A 21,429-nucleotide genomic window follows, 5' to 3' on the forward strand; every position below is an offset into this window, starting at 1 on the left:
AAGGCCGTGCCTTTCGAAGTATTGGAAAATATATTTCCCTGACCTTGAAATCAGCCTTGCTCTTTTTTAGATTATTTGTTCTACAATTTGTTACTGATTAGATCCTTTACTACAGGATCCGGTAGTTTTATTTCGTCACGGTGGTCCTTCCAAACTGACCGTCACTGGTTTTTACTGAAAGTGGGCTGATTAACTCGGGACAGTATTCAGCTAAAAGATCACTATTTTTCAAGTTAACTACTAATTCATTTCATTAATCAATTAATTTTTGATTTATTATTTACAGCTTCAACCGAGCCAACGTCTATGGCGTCTGGAGGAAGTCACGTGACCAGGCTGGTATATTCAGCTTCTGGCAGGTGGTTATTAAAACACTTGGTGTTTACACGCGTAGAATATTGATATTCGCTCTGTCTTCTAAGTTTAAAATGTCTTTCCAAAATCTTAGGAGAGAAAAGAGCGCGTTGGCCATGAGGAAACGAAGTTTCGATGTAACTTCAGATCCTCGGCGACATCTTCGACGATTTCCTTCAGATTCAGATCTTTATCGAAAAGTTTTGCACAAAAAAGCCATGTCGCACGCAAATCTGCATAAAGCGTTTACCTCCTGTACGCAGTTAAACAAAGCAGTTTCGCCAAAGCAACATCAAAACTGTAAAGTTTTCAAGTACGAGGAGAAGTTAACCAGCGAACTTACTAAATTTTATTCTCTTCAGGTGAGAGAGGAGAGAATTCGAGTTAAAAGGAGCAAACGCCTGGCTTTTTCTGTTGTGTTTAAAGTGTTAATTAATGCGCAAGTCGTCAACGAAAGGTTTACCATTGGGGAAATCCTACGGAACGGGACAACGTACGGTGACATGATAGAAAAGGAAAGTCATAGGTTTGAGTTTGGTGTGCCTTTGTATTTAGATGACAATGACAATTTTTTTATTCATCTTGCCGAGGAAGACGGCTTCGCAAGGTTACAACTTGAAGACGGTGAAACTTGGAACGACTGTCTCGACTCCGACGGATTTCTCTCGGCAAGCCTTGTTCGCTCTAAGCTTCACTTAACGATGAAGAGCGCTCTAAAAAACTTGAACAACAACATCGAACAAGGAACTGATGAGTTTCCGAGCGGGGTGGACACGGTAGAAATATTCTGCGAAGGCTCCACTATTGTCTTGCAAATAAATGATGGTTTGTTGGTCGTGGATTTGATCCCGACAATTTCGATTCCGAAAACAACTTCGGAGTGGTGCCGTAGATTTTCCGTAAAATCCAAGCCTCCATCTCATGTAGTCGCTAAAGCTTGTCAACTTCCTATGAGCGATCCGGAAACCCTTTGGAAACTGTCATTTTTGCCCGAGGAAAAGAGAAAATTCCTCTCTTTGGGTACTACAAAATATCGTTTGTTTCTATGCCTGTCAGAAATGCGACAGCGAGACAAAACATTGAGGGAATTATCTTTGTATCATTTACAAACCGTTCTTTTTCACGTAGGAGATCAAATCAATGACCCTTTGAAATGGTCACAGGAAAAGTTGGGTGATCGTTTCTTGGACATTCTGCGCGGCTTGGAAAAGTTTCTAGAAGATAAGAATTGTCCCCATTACTTTATACCCAACGCTAACCTGTTTTCATGCATGAATGTTGCTACAATTTCCATTCTCAAAGACAGAGTGCGTAGAATGTTGAAACCATCGTGTGTAGCCTGTGGTGTAGCTACAATTTGTGAGACCACAGGACAGGAAAAGGACTTGCTTCAGGGTTGATCATCTTCGAAGTTCTGCTTTTTCTTTTTATCCCAAATTAAAGTACGCTTATACCAGAACATATCAATGTAAAAGCTCTTTTGTTGAGTCTACTTTTGCGCAATCTTTATTTACGAACGAGTTCAAAAATCAATTGAAAAATGCCATCCCGTTAAAATAATATAAATAAAAAATAAGCAGATTAAAGCCGACCCTTAAGAACCGGCATTGTTAAAAACTGCAATTGTCCAAGTACAAGTCTTTTTTATGTCAAAAACAGATACCAAAAGTGCTGAATAATCTGAACCAGAAAGAAAGGTCTTAATGTAGACAAGTGACCTTAGAAAAACTACAAGGAGGAACTTCTTTAGAAAAACGCCATTCCATAATTTTATAATAAGCCTGAAACATACTAGTCCTGCAAGACGGGAACTGTATTCGTAAGTATTATTAAAGGCTAAGTCGGGTTCGGCGGTTACTAACAAAAGAAACGTAGTTTCAAGATATTAGAGCAGAAATACCATAAAGAGCCTTACTGGAAAAAGATTAAATATCTCGGTCATAACAAAGAGGTAGCACTTCAAGAGATAAAAGGGATCTTCAGATCAGAGTACGAGAACGGCTTTCAAATTTCAAATCAGTCACATCCCAAGTCATCTCGCTCCTTCCCATTGTTTACCAGCAGATAAGGAGACCCTAGAAACAAGATTGACGTGACAAGTGGTTATTTAAACCACACAGACTAAATTTCAAAAGTCGTACTCGTGCTCCATCTCGTACTCGTGGTCAAATTTGAAGGTCCCAAAGTCGTTCCCTGTACCAGGAGTAACCTGTCCTTCATCTTCAGGATCCATTCAGTGGCACGCCTTTGTATGCGTTCTATTTTGGTCTTCTATACGAACTGTAGGGTGGAGACCAACCTGATTGTTCAACTTTCGCCTTCGCCCAGCAACAAGGCTGTGATTCACTCAGGGCAATCTCTTTCTCAGGATAGTGTAATGGCAATTTTACGACATCGACAAAGAAATAACAAAATAAAGGGTGAATGTAAACATTAAGGGGAAAACGAACAGGTACGCAAACGTTTTTAAGAAACTCTTCGAGCACTTTCCATGTTGAAATATGCTTTTCAAAGTTTCACGAGGTTTCGTGACGTTGAATTTTAGGGGATCTGAGAATTAGATTACAGTACTCTTAGTAATCTAGCATTAACACTCAGCCCCTCTGCGGCCATACAGCAATTTTCGTCAGAGATAAAAATTCCTCTGAATGACCTCACCATTCAAATCGACGTTCACATGACAGCATCGTGGATTTAACTAGCCTGCACGAACTATACTGAGCCCTTGATAATTGCCCGTCTGTGGCGCAAGCTAGGGTATAACAGGCTCAAAAAACCTTTTTCACATCGGTAAGTAAAAAAAAAATCATGCCCTTTTTTTGTGCTTTCGGGATACTAATCCCATTTCGATAACTTTTGGCCAACTATTAAAGGAACAGTCAAGAAATTCTCGAATGTGAGGAATTCACAGAAGCAAGTATGGGTTTATTCAGCTGATTTATTTTCCATAAATCCCCAGATCGCGAACAACGCGAAATTGCTGCCCGCTTGCATGTTTCTGCACGTCTTGTTGCCTATTACTTTATATGAATCCAAAATCAAGAAACTTAATTTAGCTTTGATTGTCGAGTAGTGCTGGTGGACTTGCCATTCGGGTTCTCTTAGTATGATATAATTAGACGATTTTCTTATTTACTTAATTTATTGATCATTTACTACATTGTTTAAAACGTAAACGTAATTCTGGCAATTTTCTTAGTTGTACTTTCCAAACGAATTTGGGACGTTAGCATCTTCTTTCACTTTCATTTTATGTGACATTTGGGGAAATCCCTTCCACCCGGCTCAAAAGGATCAAGTTTCTTTACAAATCAGGGACACAAAAGGAAAGCACCAGAAAAATATTTTTAAGCATTTAAACACAGCGCAAGAAAATGATGATCAACATAACATATCTTACTTAAGAAATTAAGCAATACTACGACCTACTAAGATAATCATAGAACATGTTTATGCAGTGAATGTTTTGAGGCTAGGATCATATAGACCTTGTAGGTCAATGTTGGTGGTTTGTATTTCATTGTTAGCAAGAGGAATTTCTGCTCCAATATATCAGGTGTTACGATGATTTTCTTTTCCAAAGCCGAGACATTCACAACGGCGGGGTGCCAGTCTTCCTTAATTTATATAGATACCGAAGCATTTTATATCTCATACCGTTGTACAAGGCGAGATTTCACTGTTCTTTAATATATACCTCGCTACAAACTTTGTATACTTTATAAAATTATAAAACTCGCAGCAACTGTGACAGAGACTACCACTCAAGAATTGGACTCTATAGTCACCGTCGACGCCGCCCAAATACAGTGAACTGACATTTCTAGCGCAGTCCATTGTCTTTTGAGAGAGAAGAGACAACGAATGTACAGGGGCATTCAGCTCGCCGTTGTACAACGGCGAGATCTCAAACTCTACTATATACAGAGGAATTCAGCTCGCCGTTGAACAACAGCGAGGAAGTCGTTCTATAATAGCCAGGTTGCTAAATTATACGTATTGCGAAGTTGGTGATTTTTTACTCGTTCTGTATATTGAAACAATCACATGATTTGTGTGTGTGTCTGATCACCGTTTTCAAAGTTTTAAGAGCCTTTTCACGAGGTTTTTTGCCATTTAATTCAGTTTGGGTGATCTGGGAACTAGATTAAAGCACTAATCGAACACTAATACTCAGCCCCTCCGCGGCCATGAAGGAAATACGTCAGAGATTAAAATTCCTCTGAATCACCTCATTGAATCAGATCGACGATAACATGACAGCAACGAGGATATATTTACCTCCGCCGAAAACGGACTATAACCCCCCGGTATAAGTCCTTCTGTAGCACAAGCTTGGACATGCAGGATATAACAAGTTCCAAAACCTTCTTTCACATAAGTAAGTAAAGCACAATTTATCTCATGTAGGAATTTGCGTCAGAGATAAAAATTCCTCTGAATCACCGATCAAATCGACGCGGGTCATATGACAGCAACGAGGATATAACTAGCCTGCGCCAAGTATACTGGACCTTTGGTAATTGTCCGTCTGTGGTGCAGGCTAGGATACAACAGACTCAAGAACCTTTTTCACATCGGTAAGTAAACGACAATTTATTCCCTTTTCTCCTTGCTTTCGGGATACTAATCCCATTTAGATTACTTTTGGCGAGCTATTGAAGAAACGGTCGACAAATTCTCGAATGTGAGGAATTCATAGATTCAAGTATGAATTTAGTCAGCCGATTTATTTTCCATAAATCCCCAGATCGCGAACAAACCCGAAATAGCTGCCCTCTTGCCTCATATGTTTTTTTTTCTGCACTGTCTTGTTGCATATTGCTTATGAGTCCAAAATCCTGAGAAACTTAATTTAGCCTTGTGTTTGTCGAGTGGCGCTGGTGGACTAGTCAACCGGAAGTAACCATCTGGGTTGTTTTATTACAATTACTTAAACGATTATTTCATTTAGTTACTTAATTGATCATTTACTACAATGTTTAAAACGCACAGTTAATTTGTTTATCCACGGAACACCAGAGAGCTCTCTAGAGCTCGTTTTAAAGGTTTCCGTGCGTTTCGGGTCGAATGGGGATTTGCAAGTGATGGTTTTTATGGAGGAAGGAAAACCAGAGAACCCGGAGAAAAACCCCGATTGCAGCAGGACTTCAACCCTACACTGTTCCTATTCCAGCAATTTTCTTCATGATACGCTGTACTTTCCAAACGAATTTATTTGGGACGTTGGCATGTTCTTGCACGTTCATACCATGTGACATTCGGGGATTAGTGACGATTAGTTTCACTTTCCAAACTAATTTGGGACGTTAGCCGCATCTTCTTTTACTTTCATTTATGTGACATTTCTCAAAGACTGAAGTTTCTTTACAAATACTGAGGGACGCAGAAGGAAAGCACCTGAAAAATATTGTGAACGCTGAAACACAGCCGGCAAGAAATTGATGTCAACAATAAGATTAAGCAGAACCAAGAAAATCAAGAAACATTAATACAGTGAATAATATAGAATACAAAAAAAGAAAATATTTTGAGACAAGGATAAATAGACCAGTTAAATCAGTGTTGGTGTTTTGTATTTCATTGTTAGAAAGAGAAATTTCTGCTCCAGTATTCCAGGTGCTACAATGATTTTCTTTTCGAACGCCTTGGCAATATCCTAGATGGTATCAAATGCAGATGTATGTCCAACGGATGAGTTTGTAACCTGGTACAAACAAAAGTTTGTGTTCAGCTAAAACTTAATGTTGATGTTAAGGACCGTGACTGTTTTCCATGAATGCCGTGCCCTATTTTTCCTGTAGTGTTTGTTTAAAAGTGTTTTGAAATTACTCAGAGATTCTGCTTGCCTTAAGTTTTGAGGAAGACTATTCCATAAGACAGCACCACTGTAGTTAAAACTATTTCGAAGGTAGTTTGTGCGTGGGAGTGGAATGGCTAGTTTATTTTCAGAATCTCGGAAAGTATAAGGAGTAGTCATGGATCGTCTTGTAAATTTGGACCCTAGGTATTCTGGTGCAAGGTTATTAAGAGACTTGCAAGCCCTTATGGCTTTTTGTATGTCACGCTGAGTGCTGAAATGAGCTGTTGCACCCTAGCTAAAATTGTATGACGCGAAATATTGTTTTCTTTTATATTTTTACTTTTTTATTGCTTGCTACCCAATATAATTTACAATATTTCTAAGAAATAAAGCAAAATGACGAGGAAGCCAAAAGAAACCATAAGGGTTATGCCGCGTGTGCTTTCTCAACTAATGTTAAATTACAGCACGACAGTGGGGAGATAGGTAAAATAACCCGGCTTACGACAAGTAGTGATATGCAATAACAAAAGGGAAAAGAGGAAACGTAAAAGAAAAGTAATGATGAACGAGGGAATGGGGAGATGGTAGAAATTAAGTAAGAAGGTATTTCTTCAACTTGTTTTTAAAAATTGTAACACCCTTTGAATTTTTAATATGTGAGCTTAGCGAAATAAAAACTTGGCAAAGGACCCTGGTGCTGGAAGGGAAAAAGCCTTATTTTTGTTCTACGTTTAGGAACATGGAAAGATCTGACATTCCTATTATTATAACCATGAATCAGGCACCTAATAAAAGGAAAGTGTTGTTTGGCAGCAATCCAGCTTTGTGCAGATACAACTCTGCTAAATACATCAGATCATATGATCAAAGAAACGAAACTGAAAAAGTATTTCGTCACCAGCAACACACCTAGGTAAACGGTTTCTTTTTTTCTCAACAGTTACTGGTTCCATTTGAAGCTTTCGGTGCGTAGGCTTGCCATAGTTGTATCCAGGTTAAAATGAAGTGGTTGTTGTTGTTTTTTTTTTTTCATTTGAATCGCGGCAGTGTCACGAAGGGCAAACTCTTTAATTTGACTATTTTTAGTTGGATTCTATAACCCTTAATTTGGCGTGTTTTTGGTACCATAGCTGAAACAATTTCGTAGTAGCATCAGCAGCAGTGACTCTCTCAATCATTTTACTCGTTTGTACTAATTCTCCATTAAAGCTGCGTTGTTTTACATCTTAGGTCACTCTTGCTTTCAGAGATGTCATGAAGACGAGCTTGTGCTGATCCCCTTCTTGTTATGTTATCATGACGGTGAAGCAAGGGTCGGGTAAGTGGAGTTATGTTTTCTGCGCTATTTAGTCCCCACTGTTAAAAACGCACACTTAATTTGTTTATCCACGGAGCACCAAAGTGCTCTCTAGGAACTCGTTTTAAAGATTTCCATGCGTTCCGGGTCGAATTGGAGTTTGAAAATATTGGTTTTTGTGGAGGAAGGAAAACCGGAGAACACAAGCGGGGAAAAAGCCTGCTTGCAGCTTTAACGAGAACCAACAACTTCAACCCTTCACTGTTCCTATTCAAGCAATTTTCGTCATGATTATTTGTACTTTTCAAACGAATTTATTTGGGACGTTGGCATGTTCTTGCAAGTTCATACTATGTGACATTCGGGGAAATCCCTTCCACCCTTCCAGAGGCTCAAGTTTCTTTACAAATACTGAAGAACGCAGAAGGAAATCACCTGAAAAATATTGTGAACGCTGAAACAAAGCGCAATAAATTGATTAAAAACCCTGCAAACGGAGTATTTTCTTTCCAACGGATCAAGGTTCAAAAAGTCACCAAATTACTTAAAACTATGGACGTAGGCAAGGCAACTGGTCTTGACAAAATTCCAAACACGCTACTAAAAATTGCGGCCGATGTTGTCGCACCCTCTTTAACGGACATCTTTAATCAACCCCAACTGACTGCTATTTCCCCCTCTCACTGGAAACTAGATTAAGTATCACCTATTTTTAAGAATGGCTCCAAGTCAGACCTAAACACAACTACCGGCCTATATCTTTAATCCCTGCCGAAGCCAAAATTGGTTTGCTGAACAGTAATCCCACACGGCAAATATGTAAACCAGTTATAGAGAATTTTTTATTTATTTTCTATTGTAATACTGATATTTTTTAAAACCGTGTATAAATAAAGTTATCATTCATGTTGGTGGTTTGTACTTCACTGTTAGAAACAGGAATTTCTGCTCCAGGTGGTATCAAATGCAGATGTATGTCCAACGGATGAGTGAGAAACCTCATTCAAAATTAAGTTTGTGTTCAGCTAAAAATTAATATTGACGTTTAGGACTGTGACTTAATTGTTGCCACCGACACGACATCAAAGAAACAAAACTGAAAGTGTTTCATCACCAGCAACACACCTAGGTAAAGGGGTTTTTTTGTTTCGAATCTTTTGAACCGTCGCAGACGTGCATACTGCCAAGACCTTGTGTAGGTTTCTTGCCTATTACCAAAAAAGAGAGAAAATCCTTCTGGTGTGGCAATTTTAAAATACAAGGCCACCACAACCTGCCTTATAGAACGAAGTACACACTCAACAGAAAATAAATTTATCTTATTGAACGTGCAAAGAAGCAGCCCGGTATTGTAAAATAGACCAGTCTCGATATACATGTAATACAATTGTTTTTTTGTCCCTTTTAGCCTCGAAATTGGCCCATTTAGCTTGAAAAGTAATGAAAACAGGCCATTTTTGGAGTATGACTTCATTTAAGAACTTTGTTATTCAAATTAACAAGCCCAGTCTCATTTATGCGCATGTATTTAAAAGAGCATGCACGAGTCACGAGTGACTGAATCGTAAGATTTCATATAGTCATAGGAAAAATTAACTTTTTTTGTGCATAAGTAATAGCACATGATTTACATCAGGCAATTTCAATCACTAGTTAGTTTCAATCGCTAGCAGGCAATTTCAATCACTAGTTATGTTATACAAGTGCCTGTATAGCCACGGAGCACTCTATATTACAGAGTTTTTCAATCTTAAGAATGTTAAATATAGCTTAGTGGGATCATCACAAGGTTGGAACTTCCCCCATTCAATTTGGAGTGTATGCATCGATCTTTTACCTTTTTTGGTCAGTAGACTGTGGAATGCGCTGCCTCCAATGGTTAGAGAAACTAAAGACATTGTATCTTTTAAGCGGGCTCTTAAGTTCATATGACTTGAAGCGAGGAGAATTGGAAATTTTTGAAGTTTGTAAATTTTGTATATAGATTAATTACTAGTTAGTATTTCGGTAGTGTTTATTAATTAACTGATTAATCTTATTCTTTTACATTTGAACAATTCTATTATTTTACATTTGTACACACGTACACGTTTTAACGAGCACTTAGGAGCTCCTTGGTGTCACGTGTATAAATAAAGATAGATAAGGGCGAAGGTATCCTCTGCCATTCTACGATCAGCCTTGCTGTGTCTCAGAGGAACCAGGAGAAAGAGAAGAGTAGCCATTATGTCTGAGAAATGAAGTAGGAAATAGAGCAGAAGAGGAGAGAAGAAGAATATCGCGTTGTATTTTTATAAGCTTTGTATTTTTAGGCTGGATAATGCAATTTAAACTGAGAATGTCTTGAGTTGTTATCCATTTCACGATATAAATAGTGTGCAAAAATTGATTTCCAATTATGTTATTGAATTTTATTGCATGCAACCATACTTGTACAGTACGCTTAGAGTCATGTTGATTGTAAAATCTCTTTTATTATTCGTCATTCAATAAAATTACCATTATTATTACAAAAATATATATTATTATCATCATTAGTAGTAGTAGTAGTAGTAGTAGTAGTAGTAGTAGTAGTAGTAGTAGTAGTAGTAGTAGTAGTAGTAGTAGTAGTAGTAGTAGTAGTAGTAGTAGTAGTAGTAGTAGAAGTAGTAGTAGTAGTAGTAGTAGTAGTAGTAGTAGTACTGTAGTAGAGTAGTAGTAGTAGTAGTAGTAGTAGTAGTAGAGTAGTAGTAGTAGTAGTAGTAGTAGCAGTAGTAGTAGTAGTAGTAATTGCTTTATTTGCATGACCACAAGATTTACAGTATTGCAAAAGCTTATATAATCTAATTACTAACAAAAACAGTGTAATGTATCATAACAATATATAAGTTACATCATCAATATCCAATAATAGCCTGTCACGTATAATCATACATGAAGAAATAAACTTCATAACCAGTTTGTTTACATTATAGTCTTTAGAGTTCATCAGTAGTTTCACAATGTCTGATGTCGATTTCGTTTGAATATCAGGTATCATTTTACTTATGTCTTCATAGAATGTCTGCCTCTGTAAAGAGTAGCAACTACATTGAAACAAGAAATGAGTTTCATTTTCCACTTGATTTGATTGACACAACTGACATAATCTTAACTCTCTAGGAAGATGATCTTTCTGATATCTACCAGCTTCAATTCTGAGTTTGTGGTTACTTAATTTAAACTTAACTAGGTTTCGTCTATCAGGAAAATTTCTTAAATGAGTTAAATAATTAGACGAAGAGTATTCATTCTTGAAAATCTTATAGAACTCTAACTTTTTTGAGTGTTCAAGGTTGTGTTGCCAGAAACGTAGATTCCATAACTCAGTGAGACAATAATGACTGCATGTAATTGGAATCACAGCATTGGACTCTCATCTTCTCTGTTGTTCCTCCGTTTGGTCTAGCACCAGCAAATCAAATGTTAAAATCCAATTCGTTCGTAATGTCTGAATTTATACAAGAGACGGATTATCCGTGAGACCAAAAGATCCGTTTTGCAATAAATTGAAAGGTAACTAGTAGCACGGATAATTCGTCTACAAACAAGACGCCTATGGGCGTTTACGCGAGATGAGTTGATTCCTCGCGAAGCGAGGGCCGAAGGCCCGAGCGTAGCGAGGTTAATAAATTTTTCGGCCCGAGCCGGCCCGAGCGGAGCTAAGCCGCGCGAATTCGAGCGAAAAGTATATTTATATACATATATATGTATCTTTGAAGGTGTCCGCACAATGACGTCAGACTGTCTGGCGTCGTCTGAAGCAAAATTTGCATACATCGAAAAAAATATGTGTGCATGATCAAATTTCAACTGTAATGTTCCAGATGTTCATCAATATTCACTGGATACAGAACTATCTCTCCAGAATCTTTTCCCTTTCTTTTAGAAATCTTTTTTGTGAAAGATTGCATTAAAGAAATTACACGTTTTGTGGCCGCGGTAAAAGATTTTCCGTGGGAAATAAATTCATCGAACACGACAGCGCTGCAAGCCCGTTGTACATTACGTCGCGTCAGAAATAGATTTTCAACCGCAAACTAGCCCGTGGAACTACGAAAAAACCATGCTCATCAAAAAAAATCTTAGCGCCTTTTAATCTCCTCGTTCGATGCTATAATACGAGTAAGGAGGGCTTTCCACCCAGCCCCAGCTTCGCGAGGTTTTGCGAGTCACGTATTTCTAGTATATGTTATAAGTGCAGGTGGAAACGTATCCTCCCGTCGCGATTGAGCTGATGGAACAGTTTGAGTCACAAAGATAGCGTGATGTTGTTGCGTTACGCTTCTTGTCTTCATACAGGAAATTGATTTACGATAACGTAATGACCCAGGCTTGACTCACGAGTTCTATTCTTGTTATATCTAATATCAGTTAGTGTGGGATTACAAAGTGTCCTTGTTTCATCAAAAAACAGAACGACAAACAGACAAAAAGCTTTCCTGAATGAAAACTTAAGTAAAACTTGACAATCAAACCTTGGATTTCCAGCAACTTTTAGACGTCAGTTCGACAACGTCTGCAGCACAAGTAAGCTTTAAGCTTGACCTTTTCTCTCCGCATTCGAAACACAATCTGATCAGTAACTGTCGAGTACTTCTTAGAACGTATCCTTTCAATTTAGCGCTTCAAACGGGTTAAAGGAAAAACGGCATATTTGAGTCTTAAACATGTAAATAATATGGCCGCTGAAGGAAGCCTTCTTTGCAGCCTCCAGATGACGGCTATGTGACGTCACACTGGTAGAAAGACTCCGTGCCCTCCCTCCTGACATACGCGCAGATAATGGTCCTGATTGGACCGTTTTTGTTAAAGACATCGACAATAGAGGATAAAAATATCCCCTCTAGGAGACAACAGGGTTTAATCCAGGTTGAATTAATTTATTCATTACAACTTGTGACTACGATGAAGGGGAAAAAAAGATACCAGACCAAAATTTTGACGCGGTCTGTCCTGAGGGCATCCCCCGGTAATGATACCCGGGGTACCAGAGGTTTTTTTCTCGCGCGCGGCGAGATCACTTTTTTCTGCCGAAACCGCGCATGAAAAGTCTCTGGCACCCAGACTAGCGTAATGAGGATTCGAAGACGAACGACCTAACTTTCCGGCTAAGATATAAATCAAAAGAAAGGGAAATAAGTTGGGGAGGGGTTGTGTGTGTGTGTGTGTGTGTGTGGGGGGGGGGAAGGGTGGGGGGAGTTAATAGTCTTTTTTCTGAAGGAGATAGAGAAAAATCGGAAAGCAATTCACAAACGACGTGGAGGTTCAGTTACAGGCGTCTCTAGCATTTCAGTGTAATAACAAAAACGATGCCAGGGCGAAATTCGAAGCAAAGATTGGGGGGAGGGCGGGCTTAGCTTGACCACCAACACAAAGAGAGACAGTCAATCGAACACTTTTTATTTTATGTAAGAAGACTTGCGACGAAACAAGAACCAGCCCAGATCAGTCAAAACTTGGCGACTTTTGTATAGATTTGAATTTGTGACAAAGGCGAAATTTTTTATTCGTATTGAAAGTTCTCGGCTGAACAATGGATTTATGTCTCGACGAATTATTTATCTGACGGAGGCGCATTACTCATCGTAGTCGAATACACTCGATTGCAAAAACGTTCACACCTAAAATGCATAAACCATGAACGATGAGACCCAACGGATTTGTGGGTAGTGTTTAAAAATTGGCCCTTGTTGCCCAATTTGACACTTTAAGGAAAGCTTGGACAGTTTCCTTCATTCACCACGTGCAACTAATTTTGGTTCTCAAACGTCGCATGAGAATAGAATATTATGGAAATAAATTTAGTACACTTATACCCATAAAGCCATTGAGTCTCATCGTTTACGGCTTATGCTTTTTAGGTGTCAACATTTTTGCAATCGAGTGTAACTAGTACCCTCCGCCAAACGTGCTAGCCAAGATCACAATCTGAATTCTCTATTATTAAAGTATTTCCTTGCTGAGTTATTTTGAATGCTTTCCTTTTTGCAGATACTATCTTTCTTCGTAGATGTAGATTGAGTCCGTGTGCAAAACTGTTAAACAGGCTTGACTGTGGAACTCTTTGATTGCGGAAAATGGTCCCGTTAACGTTTACCCAGGAACAATTAGACTTTTTCAAGTTTGTTACTGCTGTGCTTGATGAGTTTCCCACTGTCCTGCGTAAAGTGTTTGTGTGCATGTGGGACAACCAAGTCGCACCTACCCCCGGATACCAAAAGTGGGATGACACTGTAACAGTTCTTAACTTGTTCATGAGTAAGGAGGGCGGAGTGAAAAAAGTACCGAAACTAAATAAATCCTATAAGGAGTGGGACTGCACCGCTCTGTTTAGAGCCACTCTTTTCGCTAAAAGCTTTGCCATACCAGACGGAAAAGGAGGTTTTGCTACCCTAGACAAACTGTTCGTGAAACCACGTAATTTGCCAAGTGGAGCATTTCACCCTTCTGTTTTGAGTCCTTTTGGAAACCAAGCTGAGACGTTCGCTTTAGCGCTGGATCAGCTTCGCTTGTTACGAAACACACTTTGCCATCTGTCTAGCACGCGAGAGATTGACAAAGTAACCTTTGACCATTACATTCAGCTGACAAAAGATGCCTTTGGCGCACTTGGACAAAGCAGTACCAAGATTGATGAGATCGGAAAACTTGGTGAAAATGAGTTCCCAACTGCCAGGGTTCACCAATTGGAAGAAGAGTTACGGAGAGAGAACTTTAAGCTGATTAAAGATAATCTGGAACAATTAGGATCCCAAGTAAAAGATGTCGGGTCGGATTTCAAAACTGGAGCAACAGACGTGAAGACAAAAGTGGAAAATGTCGGGTCAGATGTGAAGACAAAAGTGCAAGATGTCGGGTCAGATGTGAAGACAAAAGTGGAAGATGTCGGGTCAGATGTGAAGACAAAAGTGGAAGCTGTCAGGTCAGACGTGAAGACAAAAGTAGAAGATGTCGGGTCAGATGTGAAGACAAGAGTGGAAGATGTCGGGTCAGACGTGAAGACAAAAGTGGAAGATGTTGGGTCAGACGTGAAGACAAAAGTGGAAGATGTCGGGTCAGATGTGAAGACAAAAGTGGAAGATGTCGGGTCAGATGTGAAGACAAAAGTGGAAGCTGTCAGGTCAGACGTGAAGACAAAAGTAGAAGATGTCGGGTCAGATGTGAAGACAAGAGTGGAAGATGTCGGGTCAGACGTGAAGACAAAAGTAGAAGATGTCGGGTCAGACGTGAAGACAAAAGTGGAAGATGTCGGGTCAGATGTGAAGACAAAAGTGCAAGATGTCGGGTCAGATGTGAAGACAAAAGTGCAAGATGTCGGGTCAGATGTGAAGACAAAAGTGGAAGATGTCGGGTCAGATGTGAAGACAAAAGTGGAAGCTGTCGGTTCAGATGTGAAGACAAAAGTGGAAGCTGTCAGGTCAGACGTGAAAGATGTGAAGACAAAAGTGGAAGCTGTCAGGTCTGACTTGAAAGATGTCAAAGCTGGAGTTGAAAAGGTAGAAAAGATTGTGTCAGATTTAGGTTTACGCCCCTCCGGACGTCATCAGTTAAAAGATGTAAAGTTACAAATCCCCTCTACCCCTCTTTGTACATCGGATAATATCGTCCCAAGCGATCATGACCAAGGATGTGTTCAGTACAAGATGGATGAATTTCAGATAGTAGAAAGCATGAGATCGTATCAATCTGGCGACAATAGAAAAACTGCGCACAGCTGTAACAACTATGGTGTTGACAGGAGAGATCTCGACAGAGCTTTGAAATCTAAAAAGAAGGCCTTACCAAAGAGCAAGAAACACTTACATGATCATCCCGATACCGCTGCTTTCTTAAATAACTCTGGATGTTCGTTTTTGGAGAAGAGTGATACAAAGTCGATTTACCATGGTGATTTTGAAAACAAGATCCAGCTTAAAATCGAAAACTTAAACATAGCTTTGGATTATATACTGAGAGCAATAGACATGTTGTTAAGGCTAGACAAAAAACGTTTGGGGTGTCAGACTGATACCGCTACAGCCCTTCACAACCTGGGATGTGTTTATCTTAAGATGTGCAACGATGAAGCAGCGGTGATAGTATTCACGAAAGCAACAGAAATCAGATCAATCCTGCTTGGTGCTCACGAAAACACGGCGTGCAGTCACCACTGGCTTGGTGTTGCTCAGCTACGCACTGGAGACCTCCGAGGAGCTTTGAAATCCCTTCAGAAAGCGGCAGGTATGCGAACAAGGCTAAAGTCTGATCCCAAACACACCGCGTGCAGCTACCACTGGCTTGGTGTCGTGAAGCGCCACACAGGAGACCAGGGAGGAGCTTTGGAAGCTCAAATCATAGCCTTGCGATTAATGAAAGAATCGTTACGAGACCACCCCGATACTGCAGCGTGCTATTTCTTCCTAGGGCGTGTCCATGTGGAATTAGACAATGACAACTCAGCTGCTGAGGCGTTCCAGAAGGCGGCAGACAAGAGATCAAATCTGCCTGATGACGAAGATACAGTGGAAATCTACCACTCACTTGGGGAAGTGCAGCTTCGCCTGGAAGACCCCATAAATGCTGTCGATTCTCTAGAGAAAACCGTACAACTGAACAAGAAACTTTCAGGGGATCAGTCTGCTAGCTACGTATTAAGCTTATCTGACCTTGGATGTGCTTATTACAAGATGGGGAATTCTGGGTTAGCTTTAGAAGCTTTCCAAGAAGTCAAAAACAAGATATCAAAGGTGCTTCTTGATGAATTAAAAACAGCGTGCAATGACTTCAACCTTGGTGCAGCACAGTTCAAAAACGGAGACCTCGAAGGAGCTAAGAAATCTCTAAAGAGGGCCTCGCGTCTCAACTGGAAAGTTTTAAGGAATCACGAAGCTAGTGCCGTCAGCTTTTCCACCCTAGCGGGTGTTTATTTGGAAGTGGGTAAAGAGAAGAAAGCATCTAAAGCAAACCAGAAGGCAACAGACATCCGCTCACAACTGGATAGTGATTACGTAGACACGAGGTTCTGTTTTCACCAAGTGCCTTGGGGATTCTTAGCACGAGATCAAAGAGTTCAACAGAGACTGAGTGATCGCTGGAGAAGGCCATAGAATAAACATGGAACTTTTAAGGAACAACCCCTACACAAAAACAAGTATTTATGTTCAAGGTGTTTATTTCAAAATGAGTGGACTGATAAAGCATTCCAGAAAGTAGCATACGTGAGATGTCAGTGTACTGACCAAGGAAGGTCCCATCGAAACATTGTGGAGCCCTCTTCAGGGGCCCGTTTCTCGCAAGTCCCGGTAACTTACCGGTCCCGATAAGTTTATTTTTAAATGCTTTTTTTGCCGATTACACAGTGATTACAGACATGGTGCTTGGCCAATGTTTTCATCGAATTATACCTACTAATACCGAAGTATTTTTCTGCGGTTTATGACTATGCGAGAAAAGCAGATCTAAGCAAGGCCTATTGGAATCCAAAAAGAAAATTGGGGGTAACCACGCATTTCTCAGAGATATTAAGCAATAATATCTCCAAAAAACGCCAAAATATAAAGCAATGTATGGGATTTTTTACCTAAATTGAAGCTTAATTATCTCTGAAAAATGCATGGTTACCCCCAATTTTCTTTTGAGATACCAAAAGCATTTGGTAAGTTCTGCTTTATCCGTATAGTTTTAAACCGCGCAAAAATATTCCTGTATTAGTAGGCACTACCCATAGGAAACCCGAGTATCTCGCGATGCGTAGAACGTATGCGCAGTAACAATAGTAGGCACCGTCCTTAAGAAACTTAATCACCAAAGACCGGTAAGTTACCGGGACTTTTGAGAAACGGGCCCCAGAAAACTAAATTCCGCATGGAATCTAGCCAGCTACCACTGACACAGAACAGTGCGGTTTGAAAAGAAAAACCTCAATAGGGATTTTAAAAGCTCGCAGTCTACAAGAGACTCCTCGCGACGAGTGGAGAACTGTTAAGCCTCTAGTTAACGCAGTTGACTTTAAAGTGAAACCAGCAGATTTCACAAACGGTTCTTAGCTCTTATTTAAGATGATTAAAAATACCAAAAGAACGTTGGTCAATTAGTTTACAGAAGCAGCAAAAAATTGGTTAAGTATAATAGTTTATTTTTTGGTTGGTGATTCAGTGCAATAGACCCTTCTCCAAAATGGCGGCAACAGATTTGAATGAGTTAAAATTGAACTGAATGAAAAACTGATACCAGCACTGGAAAGAGCACTTTACTTTATTAACCTTGCAAAGTTTCAGCTTATTTGGTGTTATATCAGCTTAGGAGATGGAAGATGAAATTTGACAAATTTACAGACGTTTGTATGACTGGGGGTATACGTCATACCCCCAGTCATACAAACGTCTATCATTTTTTCATTTTTCAACTTACATTTTCTCAGCTGATATTACACCTGATATGCTGAAACTTTGCAGGGTTACTAAAGTAAAAGTGCTCTTTCTAGTGCTGGTATACGTTTTTAATTTGAATTTTCGGCCGCCATTTTGAAGATGGGTCTATTAGTTACGTGGTGATGAGCAGCATGTAACGAGCAAAAAAAATCAACAACAACAGCAACCAAAAAAAGACCGCTCCGCACGTGCGTTTTCAAATTTGGTACATTTCTTCTGCAAAACAACAACGTGACATTTAACGTTTTGTGGAGAACGAGAGGACGCAATGATGAATTGGTCCTTCTCTTTCTTCACTTAAACTTGTTGCTACCATTTCAGTTCCTGGATACTTCGGCCACATTGTACAAGTGGAACTATTTGGAATAATCGAGACGTAGTTGAAGTAACGTGAATTTATATTTTCAGTTATCTGCTTCGGTGTTCCAACCATTAATTTAATGTATTTACATTCGGCGGAACTAAGCTGTCAGTGGCAGTGACAAAGAATGTAAATATTTTCCTGTTGGTATGAACGATCGCGTGTTGGAATGGTGTTAATTTAGTCTTTTGTTGTAAGTGTATACGAGGGTTTGTCGGTTGTAATTTATTTATCTCAGCTCTCGAACTTTCAAACTTTAATTTTCAGAAGTTGGAATTTTGACACTGGAGCCTTGTTAAATATCTATATTTTCCTATATATGCATTGGAATTTTTAGTAGTCTGTTAGTTTACCTCTAACCCCCGGAGGTTTGTGCGGCTGCATTTGGTCGGGGAATACGTTCCCATTTTTCCCGCTGGGTTTTTGGATTTTCGTATCAGGCAGACGCACATGTTTAGCCCGAGTTTTACGCTTTTGATCTTAATTTGTTGTTAATCTTGTTTTTAGCATCTATTTAATTTGTATTTATGCATGAGGACGGCATTAAACACTCGGGCTCACAGTTCGAGCTGCATGCACACCCACTCCTGTGGTTGAGTCATGATGATAGGAAGCAAGTTTAAGAGAGCCAAAGTCCAAATGTAGGACGAGATTAATGTACAGATGCACATATTCATATTGTTTAGTTGCAGACCAGAATTCAGCGAGCATTTATTAGCTTTGAACAATCGGGTCATGGGCCCAGTTGTTCATAACCAGATTAAGCTAATCCTGGGTTATCGTGAACTTTTGATTCGAGTATATTTAATCCGTAAGGATTTGTCCAAAAGATTTCTTTGTCCCTTAGTTTTGCCTTAGACTCTTCTTTACCATTAGCTTAAAATGAGCCTTTAAAATCATTTTTAATGATTGAGATGAAAACCTCGGTTAACTTTTAATCGTGGATTAGCTTTAATCGGCTTTCGAACAACCGGGCCCTGGAGAATAACCGAAGCCTGCTTTTCATTCCAATTTGATAAATTTCTACTGCTCCATAGCTTTAAAAGTTTCCTCCGAAAATGTTTAAGTAAATGTAAAAGAACGAACATAGTTTTATTTTCCCCTAAAATCAGTTTGCGCGTAGTCAAAATAGCATAGCTTTTTGCCCTGGCTAATAAAACAGTGCCATGTCAAATAATGTTGTGTGGGAGTCTGTGCCCTTCTCCTCTGGGATGGCTGTTAATTACCCTCACCCCTCCCTCTTCTTCCACTTCTATTAATTCATTCCATTTCAGTGTTCTCAAGACACACCATCACACTTTCCTCAGCGACTAAACCACGAGCAGCCCTTCATTTCTCGCAGGACAGTCGAGTTAAAAGACGAGAAAAGAAGGGACTGGTAACTTGGGTAGTTGGAGGGGAGGGGAGGGGAGGGGAGGGATCCCCCTCCCCAGGCCCCCCTCTAACCTGGAGAGCTTTTAGTCTACCGTGTGACTAAACATTCCGTTGCTAAAACAACATAAAAGAAAACAGGTGGCAACTTCTGGCAAACGCCCTGGATTAAAATCAGCCCCACCCAAACAAAAAGTATTATTACAAACTGGACCATTGGACGATATGATAAACACTCGAAGAAGGTGACACACTTGGACACCGAAGGCAGTTAAGGGCAGCAACCCGGCATAGGGCTCTCGGGTCCTATCACTGCCGGACGGCTGCCGACCATGCTGATGAGGCCTAGGAAGGCCCAAACAGCTATCCATGGCTGCCACTTCCGTGGTGATATGGCTGTGCGCACGCGTAAGGTACTGACCAGGCCGTGGATTGGTGTCCTAGTGTGTCACTTGCTTGAATAGTTTCTCCCATTGGACAATGCAGTTACAGAGTTTTGATTGGCTGAGCGGGTATGGGATATCAGCCATGATACCATGCCCGACAAATAGCGTCCACTAAATCGTCTGGTCTTTTCCGCAAAATGAAATTAGTAAGATCTGTTTATACTTCTAACACGCCTCTTTGCCAGCTATCTGTCATTAAAAATCCCACCATGAACGCAGCGCAAATTAAAAGAATATAAAATATGAAATACAAAGCAAGGATTGAAGAATGAAGACAAGATGATCGCCACCCCGCTTGCCGGAGGTTGTTGTTGTTTATTTTGGAGGAAAAATTAAAAGGAATTCTTACTGGCATGGGTATTAGTTATCACGAGACTTCCTCTCCGAGTTCAAAGGTTGATGAGGGTATGATGTGCATACACAAACGACAGAACGACTTTCTTTAGCTTTCAGTTACTACGAGAACTCGGTATTTTCTTTCTTTTCTATACAAAGTGGGTGGTAATGTTCTAACATGCCAGCGCCGGTTTGCTCAAGAGAAATAGCGAATGGCGGGGATAAGCATCTTCCTGTTGTTTATTCCAGGCGACCAGTCCCTTAGGACCTGCGCGTTTTGTTTCGCGCTCGTTGTCTGTCCGTTAGCCCGGGTTGATCGTCTTCGAACCATCTTCCTTTTGGTTTTATCCCTAATTTAAAGGGGCACTATCATGGCAATTTGCTGTATTTTTGTCAAAACGGCTAAAATATGTGACGTAAAGCCTTTTTACCAACATGAAATTGCTGTTAGAACACCGGGCAGAAGACACTTACGGGATTTCTCTAAAGAAGAAGATCTTCAAAAGTCGTTGAAACTGCTCCACTTCTCCCTCGTTCAATGTTGGTTAATCGGGGCGCGTGCGTCGTCATCGCTTCCATTTTACTTTTAAAATTAGGAGGGAGAGGGAGGGAGATGCTTTGAACAAACACTGTTCCCGATCCAACATTTTGACGCCAGTTGTAGCTTGATTTGCACCGAAACGGGATCCTGGCAACGAGACTGGGTGTCAATCAGGCGCACAAGTTGCTTACGATTTTCGTTTATAAGATTTTCGTAAATTTATTAAATCCCTAGGAAAATCACATACACCGATCGCGTTGAATAGCATGTTTTGTACACAGTATAGGATGTTTTGCCTTTGCGCGAGTGTAGCCAGCAGCCGTAACGCATCACGGATGTCACATACGACTGTAACCGTAAGTCACAGCATTTAAATTGCCCTCAACCTCACTCCCAAAAGAAAAAAAAAATAATGTTGACTAACTCGGCACCAAAGTTGAATTTGAAATTCAAGCCTACGTATTAACTGCTGATTCCTTTGCGTGCA

At 40.0% G+C, this 21,429-nt stretch overlaps 2 protein-coding genes across 6 annotated transcripts; both read left to right on the plus strand.

Annotated features, from left to right (window-relative positions):
* Window positions 1-369: 369 nt before the first annotated feature.
* Window positions 370-2,129, plus strand: LOC146471814 (cyclic GMP-AMP synthase-like receptor 1). Its single transcript, XM_085120839.1, has one exon. The coding sequence runs from the start codon at window positions 429-431 to the stop codon at window positions 1,752-1,754; it is 1,326 nt and encodes a 441-aa protein (XP_084976965.1). The 5' UTR covers window positions 370-428; the 3' UTR covers window positions 1,755-2,129.
* Window positions 2,130-4,596: 2,467 nt separating this feature from the next.
* On the plus strand, window positions 4,597-20,416 carry LOC146471815 (uncharacterized). Of its 5 annotated transcripts, none has more exons than XM_085120375.1 (5): window positions 4,597-4,934; window positions 7,391-7,478; window positions 13,470-14,247; window positions 14,401-14,598; window positions 14,938-20,416. In XM_085120375.1, the coding sequence occupies exons 3-5, from the start codon at window positions 13,556-13,558 to the stop codon at window positions 16,562-16,564; spliced, it is 2,517 nt and encodes an 838-aa protein (XP_084976501.1). In that variant the 5' UTR covers window positions 4,597-4,934; window positions 7,391-7,478; window positions 13,470-13,555; the 3' UTR covers window positions 16,565-20,416. The 5 variants fall into 5 exon arrangements, with proteins under 5 accessions (XP_084976501.1, XP_084976504.1, XP_084976505.1 ...); XM_085120378.1 differs by having other exon boundaries at window positions 7,408-7,478; XM_085120377.1 differs by lacking the exon at window positions 4,597-4,934 and adding an exon at window positions 5,694-7,073.
* Window positions 20,417-21,429: the final 1,013 nt, after the last annotated feature.

The sequence above is a fragment of the Pavona decussata genome, unplaced genomic scaffold (assembly GCF_977016875.1).
Source record: "Pavona decussata unplaced genomic scaffold, jaPavDecu1.1 SCAFFOLD_102, whole genome shotgun sequence".
Classification (NCBI taxonomy): domain Eukaryota; kingdom Metazoa; phylum Cnidaria; class Anthozoa; order Scleractinia; family Agariciidae; genus Pavona; species Pavona decussata.

Coding starts and splice junctions, on each gene's coding strand:
- LOC146471814 (XM_085120839.1), top strand. CDS start 429: ATGTCTTTCCAAAATCTTAGGAGAGAAAAGAGCGCGTTGGCCATGAGG.
- LOC146471815 (XM_085120379.1), top strand. CDS start 13,556: ATGGTCCCGTTAACGTTTACCCAGGAACAATTAGACTTTTTCAAGTTT. Junction 14,248..14,598: donor TCCCAAGTAAAAGATGTCGG/GTCGGATTTCAA, acceptor GGAAGCTGTCAG/GTCAGACGTGAAGACAAAAG.